The 21,035-nt window shown below is 37.5% G+C and overlaps 2 protein-coding genes across 8 annotated transcripts in view; one reads left to right on the top strand and one right to left on the bottom strand.

The window, feature by feature from the left end:
- Nucleotides 1-5,703, bottom strand: part of npr3 (natriuretic peptide receptor 3) — a 41,692-nt gene extending 35,989 nt beyond the window's left edge. The window contains exon 1 of one of the 2 annotated variants that reach the window (XM_055199948.2): nt 4,689-5,703. In XM_055199948.2, the coding sequence (XP_055055923.2) occupies nt 4,689-5,355 (667 nt within the window). In that variant the 5' untranslated portion in view covers nt 5,356-5,703. The remainder of the gene's footprint in view (nt 1-4,688) is intronic. The other variant, XM_055199949.2, reaches the window with a different exon arrangement.
- arid3c (AT rich interactive domain 3C (BRIGHT-like)) overlaps nt 1-21,035 on the top strand; it is a 189,562-nt gene that overhangs the window by 78,312 nt on the left and 90,215 nt on the right. For 4 of the 6 annotated variants that reach the window (XM_073860275.1, XM_073860273.1, XM_073860274.1 and 1 more), the window contains one exon: nt 14,251-14,886. In XM_073860275.1, the coding sequence (XP_073716376.1) occupies nt 14,338-14,886 (549 nt within the window). In that variant the 5' untranslated portion in view covers nt 14,251-14,337. Of the gene's footprint in view, nt 1-13,474; nt 13,804-14,250; nt 14,887-21,035 lie in introns of those variants that run through there. The other 2 variants (XM_073860272.1, XM_055199943.2) reach the window with 2 other exon arrangements.

The following is a 21,035-nucleotide window of genomic DNA, read 5'->3' as shown; positions in this document are numbered from 1 at the left end:
TTTTTTTTTTTGATAACAAGCCGAAAGGAGTAGAAAGTACAGATAATTGCGTTAAAATGTAAGGAGTAGAAGTAAAAAGTCGTCTGAAAAATAATTACTCCAGTAAAGTATAGATACCAAAAATTTCTACTTGGGTAAGGTTACAAAGTTATTTTACTATTTTAAACACAGCTCAACCAGTCAAGTACAGGTCTCCGCAAAACAAAAATGGGCATTTTCCAATGTAATAGTTAACAATAAAATGTCAAAGATAAACAATAATGCATGGCTTTCTATAGCTTCTTCTGTCATTTTTCTGATTGGATGGGTAATAAATGCCTATTCCCAAACCGAGAAAGGCATTTATTACCCATCCAATCAGAAAAATGACAGAAGAAGCTATAGAAGGCCATGCATTATTGTTTATCTTTGACATTTTATTGTTAACTATTACATATCATGTTTTCACGAGAAAACAAGAATGAAGTGCTGTATGCCTTTTAGGACTTCCATAAAACAGAGACCTCAGGGTCCGATCTATCCATTTTATGAAGTTGCATAAAGAAGACGGACAACTACGAAAACACAGACATTGCAATGCCCTCTGAATCAAAACAAGCGTCAGAGGAGCTGGAGAATGTCCCAATCACGTTCTCTACCTCATTTCTAAAGATGACTGCAGGCAAATAAGAACATTTGGCAATCTGCACTGGCTTGTGATTATGAAAAACTGTGTGAGAGAGATTATATGCAGTCATATAAAATCCATTTGCTAAAACGCTTTCCAATGTCACTGAATGTCAATGTCCCTATATGGAACAATTTTGAGGACCTTACAATGCTTAAAATGAAGGTGCTATAGTACCCATAAACTACTCTGGCAGAAACAATTGTTGATTAAATTGGATACCCGTATATATTATCATCTTCACCATCTGTACTGTATGAATACCAGTTACTACAGTACGACCACTCCACCCTTTTATAAGCCCCTGAAGGCAAAACAATGATGTGTCCACCATGCCTGGAATACTAATTCCAAAGCAATCTACCTCATGGAACAGGCTGCACAATTTAGCATTCAAAATATATGTTAATTTATACAGTGCCTATGTCTATCATTTATGGTAATACAAACATAAACTCTAATAGCTACAGGGCCACAGCCAACTATGTGTAAAAGCTTTCAAAAATATTATTTTACATGTGATGTTTCCTTCTTTAAAGGGACATTCCACTTTTTTTGAAAATATGCTCATTTTCCAGCTTCCCTAGATTTAAACATTTAATTGTACTGTTTTGGAATCCATTCAGCTGATCTCCGTATCTAGCGCTAGCACTTTTAGCATAATCCATTGAATCTGATTAGACCATTAGCATCACGCTAAAAATTAACCAAAGAGTTTTGATATTTTTCCTATTTAAAACTTGACTCTTCTGTAGTTACATCGTGTACTAAGACCGACGGAAAATTAAAAGTTGTGACTTTTTAGGCAGATATGGCTAGGAACAATTCTCTCATTCTGGCATAATAATCAAGAACTTTGCTGCCGTAACATGGCTGCAGCAGGCGTAGTGATATAACGCACTGCCCGAAAATAGTCCCCTTGGTTACTTTCAATAGCAGGGGACCATTTTCGGACGGGCAGTGCGTAATATCATTACGCCTGCTGCAGCCATGTTACATCAGCAAAGTCCTTTATTATTACACCAGAATGAGAGTATAGTCCTAACCATATCTGCCTAGAAAATTGCAACTTTTAATTTTCCGATGGTCTAAGTACATGATGTATCTACAGAAAAGTCAAGTTTTAAATAGAAAAAATATCGAAACTCTTTGGTTATTTTTTAGCGCAATGCTAATGGTCTTATGCGACTTTCACATAGGATGCGGTGTGCGCTGCGCTATGAAACCCATTAATTTCAATGGCTTGCGCCGCGCGAGGGCGTTTTTTTGTTGCGCCGAGCAAAGCGCGAGCGCAGCGGAGCGCAGCTTGCGCTCACGCCGCGGTCAAAGTTCAACATAGTTTAACTTTTGCGCTGCGCTCTGTGACGATTATCCGCTCGGCCAATAGAAACGGGGCATCCAAACAAGCAAAATGGACGAAAGCTTATACTCGGGATTCTCAGGGCTTTATAATACAAGTTTATGCTCCTACAGAGACATCGGAAGGAAAGCCGTCTCATGGAAACACGTAGCAATTCAAGTTGGCATGTCAGGTGTGTTTTAAGTCAAGCAGCTTGTTGTAGGTATGCTTAAAGTTACGTGAAATGGAGACGAGCAACATCAGTCTCTGTATTCCTCGTCGACTATTTAACGCAAATATAAACACTGTAGTAATTTATTGAAAACCCCGCCTACTTTGGTCTGGCCATCAGAGCACAAATCGCTTGGCTGCGCCGAACCCAGCGGCGAGCGCAGCGCACACCGCATCCTATGTGAAAGCCGCATTAATCAGATTCAATGGATTGTGCTAAGCTATGCTAAAAGTGCTAGCACCAGACCCGGAGATCAGCTGAATGGATTCCAAAACGGTAAGAATCAAATGTTTAACTCTAGGGAAGCTGGAAATTGAGCATATTTTCAAAAAAGTGGAATGTCCCTTTAAGCTTTTTTAAATAATATGTCTGCTTAATTTTTTTCTTTTTTGGATATTTGCTCAAAATCACAATAATAACACAGAATAAACACCATTAACTTTTCAACAACAAAGTACTGCATATAAACAGGATGCTGTTCTGTGTCTGTGATGTCAGTGATTCTCAATTGGTGGGTCATGATGACTTAAGATTAGGTAACAAACAATTAAATACACATAATTACATCAATCATACAATTGTGTGTAGTAATAAATCGGCTTATCAACCTAAAAAGTGGTGTGTTGACACCAATGGCTGGATGCCCAATCAGATTTTACTGTATTGACCAGATTCAACTTGCATAAACGGGCTAAATTGATTTTGAAAAAGAAACGCCTATACTGCTGTCTTTGTGAGCTGTCTTTGTTTACTTGAGGACCATTCCATACGTTTACCTTTTAGTTGTTGTGTGTATTGCAACATGCAAGTCAATGGCATCTAAATGAATGGAACTGGTGGATAAAAAAGAATTATAAAAATGCATTTAAAGCTATAAACCTGACGCTGTTAGTGTCAAGACAGCCCCAAGACAACATTAACCTCCTACCCTGTTTCAGTCATACCATACCGAAATTTTCAGAATTGGTGGAACATTCCTTTAATGACCAGTGCTCATGCAATATGTTTTAGCTCAAGAAACCTAAGATGTTCATTTCAATACACTGAATGCATGGGACTCAATTAGTAAAATGATACACTGGACTAGGCCCTTGCGCAAGGCCCCCGTATTGAGGGATAGCTGTATATTTTCTAAAACCGACAACATCCTTGGTAGGAATGTGAGAAATGCAGTGTTTATGAAACAGGATAGGAGGTGCAAAGTCAGACTTTCTGCGAAACAGCATTGGAGCAGACGGATATGATGTTCGAAACCAGACTAAAACAGCAGACGGTTAATAGTTTTGACAGCAGACGTATCTTTTAGCATCCAACACCAATAGTAGAGGTGAGCTTCGGGGAGGGTGTATCCCCTCTAGTTACTGCGAATCAGCACATGACTTTACTCGCCACGAGAAAAGCTGTTAAAAAGCGCTCGAGGATGTCTGCAGAAGTGCTAAAGCCTACAAATGCTTCGCAAAATTCCAACACATCTTGTTCAGTGTTGACCGGCTGTCAAAATTCTGATCATTTTTTCCACTCGCTTTCCTATGGAGTGCAACTGAACTCTTTCCTCCTATCCTTAAAGAAAACCTGTTGGCTATTGTAGTAGAGCCTGAGCTGATTAAGAGAGGATCAAAACAGTTGTACTTTGGAAAGTTTTGTAGATTTTTACATGATGATTAGATTAAGTTCCCATCATTTGGTGTGAAACAACACTTCTAATAACAATTTGGAGATGCCTTCCATCTTAAAGATTTTCCGTCTGATAAACTAATAAAGTGATAAGGAAATACTTTATCGATTTTACCTGTAAATACATGAGGTGCAGAGTTACTTGTGAAAATTAAATTCACATTTTCAAAGCATATTTTATCTAAAGCAAAAAACATGTTTTTCAAAATACCAGCCCTTGATGGGATGGCAGTGACAGCTTACCTTCCAAATCAGTTTAAGCCTGCATTTTACCAAGTTATTTTGAACATTATTGTATCATGCCATTTCAATTCGTTAACCCTTTCAAACCAATGCAATTCTTAAGAAAATGCAGTTGTATTGTATTCCAAGTGTAACCAACATTATTGCAAAGGTGTTTGGCAGGTGTCTACAGTTAAGGTCAAAGTACAGTAAGCATGACAGAAAGAGATTATTTAAATGTTTTTTTTTTATTTTATTTAAACAACACCTGCGTGTATTTTATTTATGAGGCTTATAATATTAAGTCGTATTAACACATTTTGTTCAAGTCAACACTACGTTGCCAAGAATGGAAAAACTTTATTATCTTTAACTTATCAGAGTGCGCAGCCACAACTTGTGGTGTGGTCTGACCATAAATAAAAGGTTACGGACTTAAACCCAACAAGTTGCCATTCATACAGTACCACATGTGCAAACTGTCATTTTGAGCACTTGACCTCTAGCGGATAGTTTCAGTGCAATACGATTGAGCTAAGTGCGTAAATTCGTACCTTCGCTCCCGTAGACTGACTTCATGATGTCGTCGGCGTCAACTCTCTCTTCGTGTGGGTTCAAAACAGCGTGATCGGTAATGTGGTGGTCTATCAGGACATTATAAACCCCCTCCATCGTAAAGTAACAGTTCCTCTCGTCTTTATCATCGTCGTAAATCAAAAGCGCGCTTCTCCAGCCGTAATGTCCGAACATCGCCTGGAACGTCTCCGCCATTTTCAGGTAAGTTGGCGCGATTCGCGTGAGGTGCGAGAACTCACTGCTTTTTGCCGCGAAGCCGGTGGCAAGAGCACCTGCTGAGATCACCGGGATGTTCCAGTGCGATGCCACTCTCACCACCGGCGCGGCAGAGTACTCGCACACCGGACCGAGGACCAGGTCGGGACGCTCGTCTCTCTGCATGTCCACGAGCGCGTACAGCGCATCCATCCCGCACGAGGAGTTCTTATAGCGCACCGTGAATTTCAATCCCGCAACGAGCTCTCCTCTGTCAAGGGACTGTCTCGCATAATCAATAGCCGGAAAAACTCTTTGATATGAGAACATGTATGTGTTATTTGAAGGCAACATGACCAGCACGTCGATGTTCTCATTCAGTGCACTTGTCCTGCCGGCCATTATCAGTGCTAGGCAAATGGACAGACAGAGTGACACAAAACATGACATGTCGCCTCTTTAAAGTGTTCAGTGAACTAAGTATCTTTTGCAGTGAGTCAAAGCTTTTTGGAAGTTGTTATTCAATTAAGACGTATCCTTCAATTAAACTTTGTATGTCAAAATCTCCCACTCTTTCTTTTAATGACTGAGTTGTGTCGTGAGTGAAGGTCTCTCCAGGACACTCTTCCCCTGTCTCGTGTCTTCTCTGGGTCTCTGTCTAACTCTTCGCTTCCCAGTGTATTACTCTTGTTAGGGTGTGTGAAATCTCCTGCTGCTGCTGCTGCTCACTACACAAGCTGCAGTCTAGGAGGAATTTTGAAGCATCCTTTCATTATTATTACTGCGTCATCTCTGCGCAGACACGCCCCCTCCTTAAAGCTACAGTGTCGCCATATGTTACAACCCACCAATTCAGTCTGGAAACTGTTGCTCACAGTCTGATCTGATAAGAAAAAATGTAGTATAAAACCAGTTAAAATGTATACTTAGAGTTTTGCATGTGTTTTATTGCAGTTCTTTCATGTCTCTTATATTAAGGCAATTTATATGTCCCACTCTGCAGGGTTGTTTCCATGGTTGGGTCCATATTTGACCCAGTCATGACTTAAAACAACCCAGCATTTGTTTAGAGTAGTTTTCTTAGTTAATTTGTTTTTTACAGCTATATGGGGGGTGTATCTTACTCATGGGCATATCCAGCTTTGTGTAAGTGTTTTCTAAAATGAAAATGAACATCCAACTTTTAATAAGGCTATTGGCTGCTTAAAAGGGTCAGGCCCTTTAAAATGTGTGACTTTGTGATTCAGAAATGCACTTATTAATCAGTTTCATAGTATGTAACTAATTTGGAGAGCTTCTTGTAAATACACTTCATTGCACTTGCAATTTAAGTTTTAGTTATGGACACTGTGAAGATGATGATACCTGTTTTTTAGCTTTTGTAAAGCTTAGTGTCAAAGCAGTAGCAGTCACGGTACATGTAAAGAAAATAGTCTTATCCCTGTCTCATCATCAACATTATCATTGAGTATTTATTGCTTGTATAAAATTTGCATATAAAACAATAGTAATCTCTGTATGTCATTTTCTATCTGCTGTTACATTTCTCTGATATTTTCTCATGTCCAACTTCATGTTATGAGTGCTTTTGGTGTATGTACCTTTTGCATATCGTTAACATGTACCAATACACACCAAAGGAAATGTAAAATCATGAATCGTACCATTTGTGCTCTTTAAAGACTTTGCACATTTTAACACTATTAGTGTGACATCTAGTGGCAGAAATATAACAACACATCATAGATTTGGTAAATGTTTTAAAAACTCTTGCAATGTAATTCACAATTTAATTTATATGTACAATATATAATATGGCAATACATAACATAGATTCAATAATCATAAACTGTTTAAATGTTTACGGTATAAGTTTAAATAGAAAAAAACAGTTTAATTGGAAAAGCAAAAACATTTCAGAATAAGGCGGCGTTATAGAAGGACAGATTTAAAGGTAGATAAAATATGACTCCGCTATAAACTCTTCAGACAAAAATATTTCTAATTCACGTCACTGGTTAATGGTGTGGCTTCAGTCAATGAGACTACTGAATCTCAGCTCTTTTGATTGCCCCCATAGGTATTACACATCTATGCTGAATAGGTCTAAAGATAACAGCAGCTAAAAGATCCGTTCAGGGAACTGCAGTGAAGTATGTCCCTGTAATTATTTAATGGCCGAAGTGCAGCGAATAGTCCTGGCAACCCTACTGTGCTCTCACATAAACATCAGACTCCCTAGTTCCTGAGTGCTGAGAGTGTCTCTTATTCGGTGCTACTGGGTGTAGTTTTCCTCTGGGGTTGCTATAGTTACTAAATCACAAAATTGTTCATAAGTTATCCTAATGTATTAAAAGTTTTAATCTAGGCAAATATGTTTACGGTCTCCACTTCTAAATAATGCTCTTGTACAGTAGCCATGTTATCATCATAAACTTAGATTATTGTTTTTGTCTAACAAATATATAGTCATTTGTTTAAATTAGAGCAGACTGTAGTAGTTTTGTGTTGTGCTAATCGAATCGATGAGTTTATGACTCATGCTCTCTTAAATGTATTAAAGTGCTCACGTAATTGAAGCCATCTGTCAGTTCGAGTAAGAGGGCTGTGTTCTGCATTAATCCTGATTATGCTAGATTAATGTCTCCAGCTTGTGGCCGGCAAAGTCATGATTTCCAACAGCCAGGGATGTCATGCAGAAGTGCCACCTCATCCTTATAGGTTCCCAGAGTTAACTGTAAGTGTTGAGTGGATGGGTTACTGTTTACTCACACCTCCTTGTAATTTGTTAATGTTTTAGGACATTTAGCTACTGCACTTGCGTCATCGAGTTATACAGTAGTGTATTTTCCACCCTCCTTATTTAGTGAAGGCATACTACTGCACATTTTGCAATTTTATCTGGAACTCTAATATATATGCAACATACTGTGTATGTATTTATATATATATCTTTTTTAATAGCTTTCAGTTATTTTAGTAAGTTATCAATGTTGTTTTCAACTTATGACTTGAAATGTATAACATTGATAACTTAAAATAAATGCATACTAATCTAATATAAATAGATAGGCTGTGTGTGTGTGTGTGTGTGTGTGTGTGTGTGTGCGTGCGTGCGTGCGTGCGTGCGTGCGTGCGTGCGTGCGTGCGTGCGTGCGTGCGTGCGTGTTTGTCCATGCCGAGAAAAGTACAGAAGCTGTCACTGGGGTGGTACTTTTTCAACAAGTACACATATATCTAATAAATGGATATTATACCTCAAAGGTACACACTTGTACGCATATCTTCTTAGAAAATGCATGAAAACTGATTGCCTCAAAAACAAGCAAATAAGTTTAAAACATTTAAGTTTATTAAGCTTATTTCAGTTTTTTACTTTGTACTTGTGTATTTGTAAAGGTAGCAAAATAATCTTAAATACTGATAACTCAGTGTGTTAAGTTGGCCTTAGTTATTTAAGGGCATTTAAGCAGGTGTTTTTTACAAACAAAAATTTGGAAAAATTATATTGAGACAAAACAATTGTACAGATAAATGTGAAATTAAAGCAGTTTAAACATGCATTTTAGTCTGGGACTAAGATAAGCTCTGTCTGGGAAACCGCCCTTAAAGATTTAAGTTAATTGCATAATAAGGTCTCCCAAATACTTGAATATTTAAGTTTTTTAATTTAGTGCTCATGTAAACTGTACTTAAATTTGTCAGTTCCCTTAAGTTGGTATTTATATAGTGTACTATGGGATATAATTTCATTAAACTTTATGATTGACTTTAAATAAACACCTCCACAAAAATGCACATCACATTGTATAATTACCAAGCGCTAACGCACTGATGAGATACACATTATTACTGTGAAGAGAAACAAGATGTTGAACTGGGTCCATGTATACCAAAGCGAAGAATGATCACCTCAATAATGACTAATACAAAAAACCAAAAAATACTACAAAAAATATAAACAATATTAAGAGATTAAAGGAAAACGCCACAGTTTTTTCAATATTTTACAATGTTCTTACCTCAACTTAGACAAATTAATACATACCTATCTTTTTTCAATGCGTGCCCTTTAAACTTTGTACAGCGCCTCGTGAATGTGTTAGCATTTAGCCTAGCCTCATTCATTCCTATGGTTCCAAACAGGGATGAATTTAGAAGCCACCTAACACTTCCATGTTTTCCCTATTTAAAGACTGTTACATGAGCACAAAATAAAACTTTTGTTTGGAGCTAGGAATGAATGGGGCTAGGCTAAATGCTTACACATTCAAGGAGCGCTGTACAAAGATTAAAAGTGCACGCATTGAAAAGTAATAGGTATTTATTAATTCATCTAAGTTGAGGTAAGAACATAGTAAAATATTGAAAAACTGTGGTGTTTTCCTTTAAACCTCCACAACATTATCAACAACGATTTAAGTGTCCCATCAGTTCTTATTCTTTAATCAAACAATAATCATTTAAATATTCAGGCGCAAGGGATTATGGGTATTCCTCACAGTACTGTGTACTCATCATTTTAAGTTCATTACAATTGCACTTTTTAAGTTTATGGATTTTGTAGGTTAAAAGTTGTATCAACTATAGGATTTATTAAGTTAAAAGTCCAAACACAAACTTTAAGTAATATTTACTTGATTGTTTAAGTTTACAGTGCACAGTGACAGATCCTCTAACATTTTCTCTACTTTAAAAACAAACGGTGCTATATAGCACCAAAAGTGGTTCTTTGCTCGTAATCATAGAAGAACCGTTTTTAGTGCCATATAGCACCGGTGAAGCACCAGTGAAGCACCTGTGTAGAACCAAATAGTGCTATGTAGAACCATATGTGGTGCTATATGGCCCCTATTTGGTTCTACACAGGTGCTTCACTTGGACTTCACCGGTGCTATATGGCACTAAAAACGGTTCTTCTATGATTACGAGCAAAGAACTACTTTTGGTGCTATATAGCACCGTTTGTTTTTAGAGTTAGAGATAACGTGTTAATATGTAACCAGAAGAAATACAACATCCTTTACATTTAACAGCATTCATCGGAATGATCCAGAGCTTTCCTTGGAAAATAATCTATATATGTTGTGTGTCACCTACTAATTTGTCACTAACTGAAGCTATAAGTTTGTTGGCAGAGACATCTACTGGCCGACTGCAAGGCTTTCAGGAAAACAAGTTAGCTTTGATGCACCCAGTATTGGAAAACAAGGTGTAAACTTTGTTTCATGTTCGTAAATATCTATAGATTTAATACAGTTTTAAACACACAATTAGAGCAGTTCTGAGCTGTGAATCATGAGGGGGTGAATAATTAGCCAAAATACATTCATATCAAGTGCAGAAGATGTAGCTAACCTTTTTTATAACCCAGAGACTTTTTAACACAATACTGCCTATTGTACCAGACCACTGAAACTGATCTAAGCTTTAGATTTACTGTTTACGATTATAAAGCATGTTATGTTTTTCCGACATGCCACACAGTCTATATTGCATTTTCAAGATCCACAGTTCGTTTTACATTGACCCAACTGACACATTTTCAGGGATCAATATGACCGATCAGTATTGGTTTAATCATCTGCTGTTTCCTTTCCTCAATAAATCACTTTTACACCAGTTAATTATATGCTAGTCGTGGTCAACATATTGACAACATCTCTCATTTATCTAACAATCCCTCATATTCTGGTACTCTACAATGAGAGCTGCAAAATGTTTTTTACAGCTTTTCTGAAGATTAATTTTGATAAATGCGCAATGAATGTTCATTTACTGTAAACTTTAAGAGGACAATTCTTCGTTTTTGCGGTGGTGGTTTAAGCCAAACGTTCGGTCTGATTTAGGTACTGCATTGAGTTATTTGCTAAAAGTGAGGTTGGGAATGTATTGGATGTTTGTTTTTTTAAGGGAAACAAATTTCAATACTCTGCATTTGATACTTAATCATTAACAGTATTGCACCATTGTGTTTAATCATTCAATTTCAAAGCATCATTATGGTAACCTCAATCATGTGACTATTGCAGTTGCCTAGTTACAAAGAGAAAGGTTACGAGCTTACCTGTTTGGTAAATGGAGCAGAGTAGCATACAAACGTCCTTTAAAGTATAATATGGAAATATTAAGTCAAATATTCATTTGTGGGTTGCATGTAGTCAGTTTAATGAAAGTATTAATAAGTGACCAATAGCATCTTACAAAGGATTTGCCATTAGACCTAAGCAGCCTTTATAAAATTAGGCATTAAAAGCAAAAGCATTGCACACTCGAGTGCATTTTTATTCCCTATCATAATTAAACTAATAGTGAAGCAGAAAGTAGTCAAATATGAGATCAACCAAAATCATCATAATTAAAGAACCAAAAACAGCTTAGAGAGTGAGACTTTGCCAGTCGAGAAAACGAGGAAAATCTAAGTAACAAGGTATTATAGTGAATTAAAGAGGATATTACTTTTAAAAGACATACAAGGAGGTATGGCAATGTGGCTTCACTGGCTGTACATTTTACGTAAGTGTGACATATTACAAACACATAAACTGCACTGTACTATAAAGACGGATTTGGTTTTCATTGAAATTCTCCTTTTTTTATGAAAAAGTTCACATAAAACTACTTTTCCCCGAATTGCATCTTTTTTTTCCTTTACTTTGCTCTATTAAGCTCTCCAATTAGTGTTATTGAAATCCTAGAGTTGATGCCAAGCAATAAACTTTTCTTGTTTCTGAAGATACAGATGGAACGACAAAAAGCATTTTAGTACATTTTGCAGCATGAAGTGAACCAACTATTTAAAGTTTTGACTTGTGATAAGTTGACAAAACAAGTTGAAATTGTGTAACTTCATTTGTTACGTTAAAGTAACATAAAAAAATAAGTTAATTCGACAAAAATGCTGCATTGTTTACAGTGCATACATAGCCTCTATATGTGTGTGACCTCTTGATTTATATAATGTCATAGATTTCGTGGAATTAATTATCAATTGTTTGGCTGTAAAATTCAACTTATGACTTAACTAACTTACCAGATAATAAATCATTAAACTCTAGGTGCAATTTCATGCGTTTAGTGGCGTTGCATTTTTTTATGTGTTTAGCGGTAATAAACAGCAGGTGGCGTTGTTAAACAACACACTTCTCCCCAGCACTACAACTACATTTATGTTCAGTTAGTAGGTTTTATTTCACTGAGAAATCTTAATGCTAATTTCTGAAGTTGTTATAACAAAGCTTTTATTTGCATAACCCTGGCCAAAGTTATCTTCGGAAACACAAAAATATTTTTTGTATATGTTTTTCACCTTATTTATATACTCCAAAGTCCTCTTCAGTACAGCACTTATAGTTATAGCCTAATCTATCTAGTTATAATTTAAAATCCTAATTTTTATTTCAAGAAATTTGACAAAATAAATAACCAGGTTATTAATTGGGTAAGGTGTGTAAATCGTCGTTTCACAGCATTATTTCTTGCAGTTGAGTTATTGGGGTCAAAAGATAATAGGCTATTTCATCATAATCAGAGAGCAGAGAGGTCATGGGAAAAAATGACCTGCTGTTCCTATCAGTATAATTCAGACATCTATGGCAGTCAACCATTCTGCATCTATCATCTATCCATTTATCCATCTACTTGTTATTCCCATGACCATGATTTAGAGGATGTTGCAAATATAAGAATCACGAATTAGATAAAAACGTCAGGCTTCATCACCACAGAATATTTAAAAGCCTGGTAATGACTAATGTACTTCACTGAAATTATATGGAATTCAATAGTAAGTCTGTTTATCGGTTCTATAATTACAAATCTTGGATAATTGAAGGTTGAATGGCAATTATACGTTTTGCAGTCAGAAGGGTGTATTTACAGAAGACCAACACTCATAGTGATATTTATCTGTACTATTTAAGTCTTTCCAAATGCTGGTGTGATGCAATAGATTGAATTTATTTCATGTTGAGAGATGATGTGCACTGGTAGCATATTATACATAAATGACAAATGGTACTTTTTTATTTTAATATTATTTTATAGACATTTTAAATAGTTCAGTTTACTCTTGCAATTTGCAATGCATTGTTAATAGTGTGCAAACGTTTTTTATTACTTCACAAATTTATTTAGAAGCACCCTGAAGGTTTAAAGATAGCAACTGGCTTAATAACAGCCTATTTCATAATATAATATAACATTTTGTAAATGCAGAAAATTATCAATAATTTTCTGTGGCATTCACAACAAAAAGTTGTAAATAATTTTGCCAGTTTAAACTCATAATAAATGTGTTGAAATATGTGCGTGCATTTGTTTTGAAGGGCAACTTAGAAAGCAAGATTATTATAACAAAAGCTACTTTACCATCTTCTCTTTACGCACGCAAAGCAAAAGTCTTTTAAGCCTTCAAGGCGAAACAGTCATATCGCAAGAACTACATTTCAGGATTGGTTCAATCTCGAAAAGGCGATCATTTGATTTGATATAAAGTTAGTTATACAGTAAATAAGCGCGCGCCGGACGTTGGTGTTGTTCAGCTGTATTTCTGTTGGCTGAGTGCAGACCCTGCCCTGATGGCCTCATATTCATCTGTATATTGACGTGTAGAGAGCAGATGGAGGCAGAGGCACTAATCTGATCTCAGTCTGATCTCAGAGGTCATTCTCGCTACAGTTACAGCCACTTGTTGCCAAATCGCTCAGAGACCGCGAACGCGCCGCGAAACCGTTTTCACAACGCGAGCCATTTCATTGCGTTCACGACACACATCTCGATGTTGAGACGGGAATACAACCACTTCTGACTCTGTTTGGGGGAATAAGGTCACTTTTGAGCAAATTCGTCGCGAGAAGTATGGTTGACAACGCAAGCATAGCAACTAAATCTGCACTGGTAAGCGCGAGCCGCTTTGCTTTTGCTGGAACAGAGATTATCGTGTTGAACGTGTCGGTTTATATTTATTAGCCTATTTGTACTTATCAACTTGTGATATATTCACTGTAGCTGTTTACAGACTGGCTCGTGCTGCGTTACTGGCACGTTGCCCTTCGACCTAAAACATAAACAGCAAATACATTTTGTCACGTTATTTGAATAATTAAACGTAGTTTGCAGTACATATAGTATTAGATATGTGACAATATACGGATTTAAAATGATGTTTAACTATTTTTATGTTGACCGCCAATGCCTAGCGTAAATAATCTTGTTAGTGGAATAATTTCCATAGGAAACCACGATTGTTGCCCTAGCCCAATGCGTTTATCATATGACTTGTACTGCCCAAAACTAAGTCGTACGTTAAAACATAGTTTTAAACATAATTTCTGTTGCCCACAGCAAGCCGCTTTCTCATCGGCGAGCACTCTTCCTCTGCTGGTCAGCTCCTCCAGCGGTCACAGTCACTCCAGCGGCGGCGGCGGCGGGATGAAGCTGGAGGCGGTCATGGAGAATCTCCAGCGGCAGCAGGCGGCTCGCCTGGCTCTGGAGGAAAAGCTCCGGCAAGCCGAGAAGGAAAAAGACATCAGATCTATGGTGGAATCCCAGATCCAACAGCAAGCGCTCGCTTACCGCCAGTATCAAGCAGCTGTCAGAGGCGCGCTGGCCGGGGCAGTCGCGCAATCGTCTATGGCGGGTTCAGGACATCTAGATCAGCGCGCGGTCGACTCTGATATTGATGACGATGACGACCCAGATCTAGACCGCGGCATGGACGATGAAGATCGGGATCTGGAAGACGAGGACAGTATGAACGAGGGTGGTGGGGATGAAGATTTGGAAGGACCCCTGGCTCATTACCCACCACGCCATGCTATTTATCCCGGTTTGGGACCGTCTCCAAAAAGTACCCCTGTACATCTGTCCAGAGTCCAGCCGCCGTATCCAGCTCCAAGGCAGGCCGAATCACCGAATAGTTTGGCACCACAAGCACAATCGCAGCACCACGAATGGACTTACGAGGAGCAGTTCAAGCAGGTACGTCCAAGTTCTGCATTATACTGTCATTACGTTTAAAGTTTTAAAACATGAGCAACTACACAGCTAGTCATTACTTCAGTAGCAAGTAGAAGTAACTTGTTGAGAAGTTTATAAAACTGTACAAAATACTACCTTTAATGCAGATTTATATAATGCTTACCCTAAAGTAATCTTCCTAAATATTATACTGTAGTTACACCACTTGCAGCATGCATTGTGGTGTACTGTATAAGAATCTTTTATACTTTATAAACTTCCATTAACTTTAATACTCCAGTGCAGAGATCCATTTCATTCATACAAACTGTACTTGCCATGTCAGTGATGCATACAAAGATATCTAAAATATTTAAATAACAGCCACTTCATTATTTATGTTTAGCACTAGTGTTTTTGCAACAGAATTATGTGTAAAGCTTTTGTTTTGTACATACATGTTCATGTGAAGACATAGAGAAAAAGAAATGGCTCCGGTTGGTTTTGATCATTCTCTTTAAAACTCTTTTACTGTAGTATGTAAACTGGATGCTCCAGTTAGTCTGGTACACCTGTACACTGGAATTTTTTAGGGTTTCGCACAAGATTGTTTTCAGAGTTATTTTGCAGACGCATAGTTCCACTTTATTCTCAGGGGATAATTTAGGATGATAGACTGAAAGTGAGGCTCTTAAGCAAACACAGATCTATACAGAACGAGCCTGGATGGACTTGTCATTCCTTATTTATGATAGATCATTCAGAGGCCCGGCCAAATGAGACATGCACATTAGCGGCTGCATTAGTGTAAGCACTGGATTAACGTATGGCACACAGTGCAGTTTGAATAAGGACTGCTGCATTTGATAGAGAGTCATAAAAAGTAGCATAATAATGTAGGACATTGCATATTTATATATGACAGTCTCCCACATTATTATTTCATTATTCATATCTAGTCAAATTCTTACATGCGGATGTAGTCGTTTCAACAAATAAGAGTGTCATTGTGTGATTACAATTATTTTATTGGTTGGTGTATTTAAATTTGTTTATAGGTGTAGGTGTGATTTCTAAGGAAAAGATGTTTTGAAATATTGCGCAACTAATCGTACAAGACTTTCGATTGTATCATGATAATAGTATTTGGAAAATAGATTAAAGCAATAATTATGCTTAGGATAAATTTGATCCTTTTCCCAGCAGTTTCCACATGGACGCAGTCTTTACTTTTTGAAGATTTCCCCCACATTCCTAAAAAGCAAACTGGTTTACATCAAAACATTTCAATGGTTCACATTAAATCATTTTAATATGCTTAAATAAATTAAACATAACCATGAAAACCAACAAGTGACTTGATAAAAGAGAATACAGAAGAACATTACACAACAAAACCCATGTTGTTTTAGAGAAGTCAAGGACGTGCATTTAATCGCTCTTGAGCTATTTGCACAAATCAAGTGAAATGCAGGAACAATGAAAGGATGCCGATGGCATTTGGCAGACTTACTGGAGCCAGCGTACTGCCTGTTTTCAATACTAAAAACACCCCATCTAAACGCAATAAATGCTTTCTTGGAATTATAAAAGAGATGTTAAAATAGACAAAAAGCAATTACAGCAAAATATAGGCTATGTTAAATGAGAGGGCTCATTATTGCATAAATAGAATTCAAAATAAAAATCAATGATGTATATATTTTTGGTCTTTTCTCAGCTGTGAACATGACTTGGACTATTATGAATTTAATTACTTGATGTGGTTAAGTTTTTTATGAGTTTCCCACTACGTTTGTACTTCAATCAAAAATGAGTCATATATGTAATAAAAGAACTGACAGGATGGAAAGAGTTGATTTGCAGGCTGGGATAGGAAGAGACAAAGTTTACAAACTGCTTGTCATATGGCAGGTTATTGTCAAAGACACAAGCGAGGAGTTGCGTAGAGTTTTGGCAGGAATGCAGGAAACTAGACCTAGTGGCATTCCAACCTGGCTCCCTCCCAATAACGCTGGGATATCCCTCTCAGGCTGCGTATGGGTCGGCTCGTAGCCAAGCCATTACGAAAGAGGAACAAACTACATACAGTCTAGCCAGACAAATATATTTGTGTGTGCGTCCACAAAGAGAAGCACAGTCTGCACCAACATTGTTGCATGCTTAAATATTTACTTTATCATTCAACCATTTTTATTGTATTCATTATCGGAAGTATACAGAGGCAGATACTTGAACATTTATTGAAATAGATAAACTTGCATTATTTTTATTTATTTATTTATATATTTTTTGCATTGCATAAATTATTTGAAGTTTGTTATGTCATCATTCATCATCGTTGAGAAATATTATTTAATAAAGGCCCTAATACAAAATTTATATTTTAGCTGGAAAATCTAGCAAATTCAGCAGGTCTTGTATCTCACTATGGCAACCTATTTGAAGCGCATATCTAATGTTTACTAAAAAAAAACAAAAAAAACGAGCATACGTTTTCCTTCAGCAAATATCAAGTCTTGATTACTCAGCCTGACCTCCACTTTGGTTTCAGGGCCTGTGTTTGATCCCCCCTTCTTCTTCTCCCTGTCCCATGTTTTGCAAACACGAAAAACTCACAGAATGGCTTTTTCCCATAACAAGGCTTTTACAGGGCCATAGAGGGGGCTGGGCAGGGCTGAAAGGGGTGGAGGAAACGCAGAGGCAGCGGTGTTTGGTTTCACTACAGAAGCTAGAAAGAAGGTTTGTCCTTCCTGTCCAGTTCTCTTTAGTAAAATTAGTCTAATGTATTGTTTTTGGCTCTGGGGGTATTAGCACTATCTAAACACTGTTTGTTTTCAGCTCAGACGGGACAGTCGGACTCCTTAATCTTCTTGAGGTAACCGTTAGAAACCCATAGAAATTCACAAAGATAGATTGATTTAGAAAGCTCAGTGTAAAAAAACAGATTACTCAGTATCAACCAGACAGCGATGACCTAATTTACGAAGCCTTCGTGATTAAGCAAAACATCTCTTGTAGAAAATAGGAAATGAGGCAATTGTGAAATCACAGAAAGGAAGGCAAAGTCCCCCCCAACCAGGAAGGCGAAGTAGACTTTGTGGTTAAACAAACGTTTTGCAGGGGAATGGGTTTTAAGATATGCACCTCTTTGTTTTGCCGGACACCTTCGTGAAGAAGAAAAAAAACTTTTGTCTAAGTGGAAGTGAGGCTATATTCGGGCAAGAGCTGTTCTAACCGTGACCCTATGCAGTTTGACATATTTCAATGACCTGTAATGGAGTCTTCTCAAGTATCACACATCTATTCAAACCCATTAATACCTACATAAAACTGCTTGTTGCACCCTTTTTTGAAATACACAAAAGTCACATATGTACGTAGAGTAGCTTCAGTGTCAACACAGAAATTCCTTAACTTTATTGGCCTGCCTCCAACCCTACGGTAAGACCTTCTGTTCGATTGTACTGCTTTACTCACGTGTTTCGGCGTCCGGAGAGCCATTAAGTAGCACAGCATGCGGTCTCAAGCTAAAAAACATGCATGGCGCAAATTCTCCATATGGCACAGAGGTTGTGATTTTTACCCAGCAGGTCTATCGTTAGCAGTCTGTGGTATGAGCTAACCCAGGCCCTTCCGACAGCTGTGGCAGGTTCATTTTGAATGTGTGCTGTCAGTGGAAATATTTAATGGAATTCCCGCGGTTGCCATCTCGGCTTTGCTTTTTATATGGAGGCCTGCTTTAGCCATGTCCACTATAAAATCCCTGTCATCAGCTGCCAGTTTTGAGGAGAGCCGATGATCTCAATGTTAATCACACTGAACATTTAGAGCCACAGGTACAGCACAGTAACATTGAGTTCACTGACTGCAAAAAAGTAAACTATGCTCGGGCCAGTCACTTGCCCGCATGGGCCAGTGCTACATTAGCTGCATTTTCATTATAACGTTTCTAACTTTAGAGTTATTTTCTAAATGTCAACAAAAGACTACTGCGAAATGACACTGTTTCCATTAAGCGATGATATGCGACTGAAACGTAGTTTTTCCTCTCACTATGTTGGTAGGTTTACTAATATCACATTCACCACAATAGGCATTATTTTTAACCGAAGGAGATGTAAGAGTATTATCCAAACATTAATGCCAAGGAAAGCCCCTTATACTTAGGAGCAGCAACGTATATATGTGTTTCTTGGAGGTAATAGTACATTATTTTAAATCAAAAGAGATATAGGAGGGTTATCCAGACATTATTAGCAAGGAAAGTCTGTTATACTTTGGAGCAGAAATGTATTGAGGTGTTTCTGGTAGGTTTTAGTACATACCGCGTTATCTTCAAATAATGACAATGTGACTGTACTTACATCAGGTGACCTGGAAATACGAATAAACTGTTTCTATTGCCGTTTTGCTAAATACCCTTCTTTCGAATTGCCTGAAAAATGTGAGCATAAAATCTTTTTTTGCGATATATATTTTTTTTGCGAAATTGATGTTTTTCCATTTGCCGTATTTTCAATTTGCAATGTAAATTTGTCCAATTTAAAGGGTCATAAAAACACAGCTAATTTATTGAATGTTTATAATTTCAAGTGTTTTATAAATATTAATAATTAAAATATTAATTTAAATATTCATGCAATGGTAGCGTGAAATTTCAGTGTGCTACTCATGCGCATTGAAAGGCTTCAGACAGCGCACAAATATTGGGTTCAAGTTTCCTTGCACTTGAACGGACATATTTACACAAAATTATTTCGAAATGCAACAATTATCCCCGTAAACGTAGTCTGTTGTGTGAATGTGAACAATTCATAAAGTAAACCTAACAGTATATTGTATGTGTGCATTATGTAAAAATGGGAACCATTTTTAGCGCTATATAGCACCTCTAGAACAATAAGCATGACTTAAGGGCCAATCTCATTTCTCTGTCTTACGCCTTCCCCTTTGTCTTCGTCTTCCCCTTGCCCCTCGAAACCAAGTAAATCGTTCGTCTAAAAAATGAGACACCACTTGATTACCGTTTGCGTCACCTTCCCTTGCCGCTAACTGGCTGCTACGTAAACAGACAAGCGTTGACAAACAAAGAAGATGCCATTGTCTCAGGTTGTGGTATCGATTGCCTGAGCGGAGCTCAACAAATAGCGCATAACTTAGCTGCTAGCTAGTGCCTAAACTAGCGATTCAAAACAAAAACACAAATTACAATTAAAACCGATTGAACATTTAATTAAAAGTATCATAAAACATGAGTGTCATATATAATCTCAATTAAACTGGAGAAAATAACGTTACTTTCATTTGTGCGACTCCTTGACAGTTCGACGTCATCAATAAAACATCTTGATGCTGGCTCTCCTGAGATAACGTTTACCCCTCTCTTTCAAGTGTGGTCTTTATCACACTTCGTTTCAAGGGCTATGTACCCTTACGCCTTGGCCCTAGCCCTTGATCAAACTGAGAATTGAGACACCACTTCGCCTCACATGAACGCGCAAAACCGAGGTGAAGGGGTAAGGGGAAGGGGTAAGACAGAGAAATGAGACGCCCCCTAAAGCTTCACTTATGGTTCAACATAGCCAATATGGTTCTACACAAGCGCTACCAACGCTATCTCACGAGTATTCGCACATATTTTATGAGTTGGCTAATTCGTTTTAAAGGTGCAGTGTGTAAATTTTAGCGGCATCTAGTGGTGAGGTGCTGGTGAATTGCAACCAATGGCTCGGTCCACTGCTTACCCCTCTTTTTTAATCACATAGAGAAGCTACGGTAGCCGCCACCGTACAAACATGTCATCGGAGACAACTTAGTAAAAAAAAGTTTGTCCATTAACGGTTTCTGTAGAAACGTGGCGGCACAAAATGGCGACTTCCATGTAAGGAGACCCTCGATATATGTAGATAAAAACGTCTGATTCTAAGGTAATAAACACATAACGGTTCAATATGAAAGATTTTTATACAACACTGATAATATAGTTACACACTTAATTACACACTGCACCTTTAATACATCCGACCAGATTTGTAAGTTTTGTTCCATTTGCCTAGACCCCTGTAACGTTGGGGTAAGGTGCGCGGTTTGGTTGTTGTTGTTGTTTTTCATGAGAACTGTACGTTTTTCCACAATTAACTTCGTATGAATTTATACGATTTAGCCAA

This window comes from Misgurnus anguillicaudatus, chromosome 22 (assembly GCF_027580225.2).
Source record: "Misgurnus anguillicaudatus chromosome 22, ASM2758022v2, whole genome shotgun sequence".
Lineage (NCBI taxonomy): Eukaryota > Metazoa > Chordata > Actinopteri > Cypriniformes > Cobitidae > Misgurnus > Misgurnus anguillicaudatus.
The sequence above is the reverse complement of the archived record's forward strand: the minus strand, read 5'-3'. Positions and strand labels throughout refer to the sequence as shown.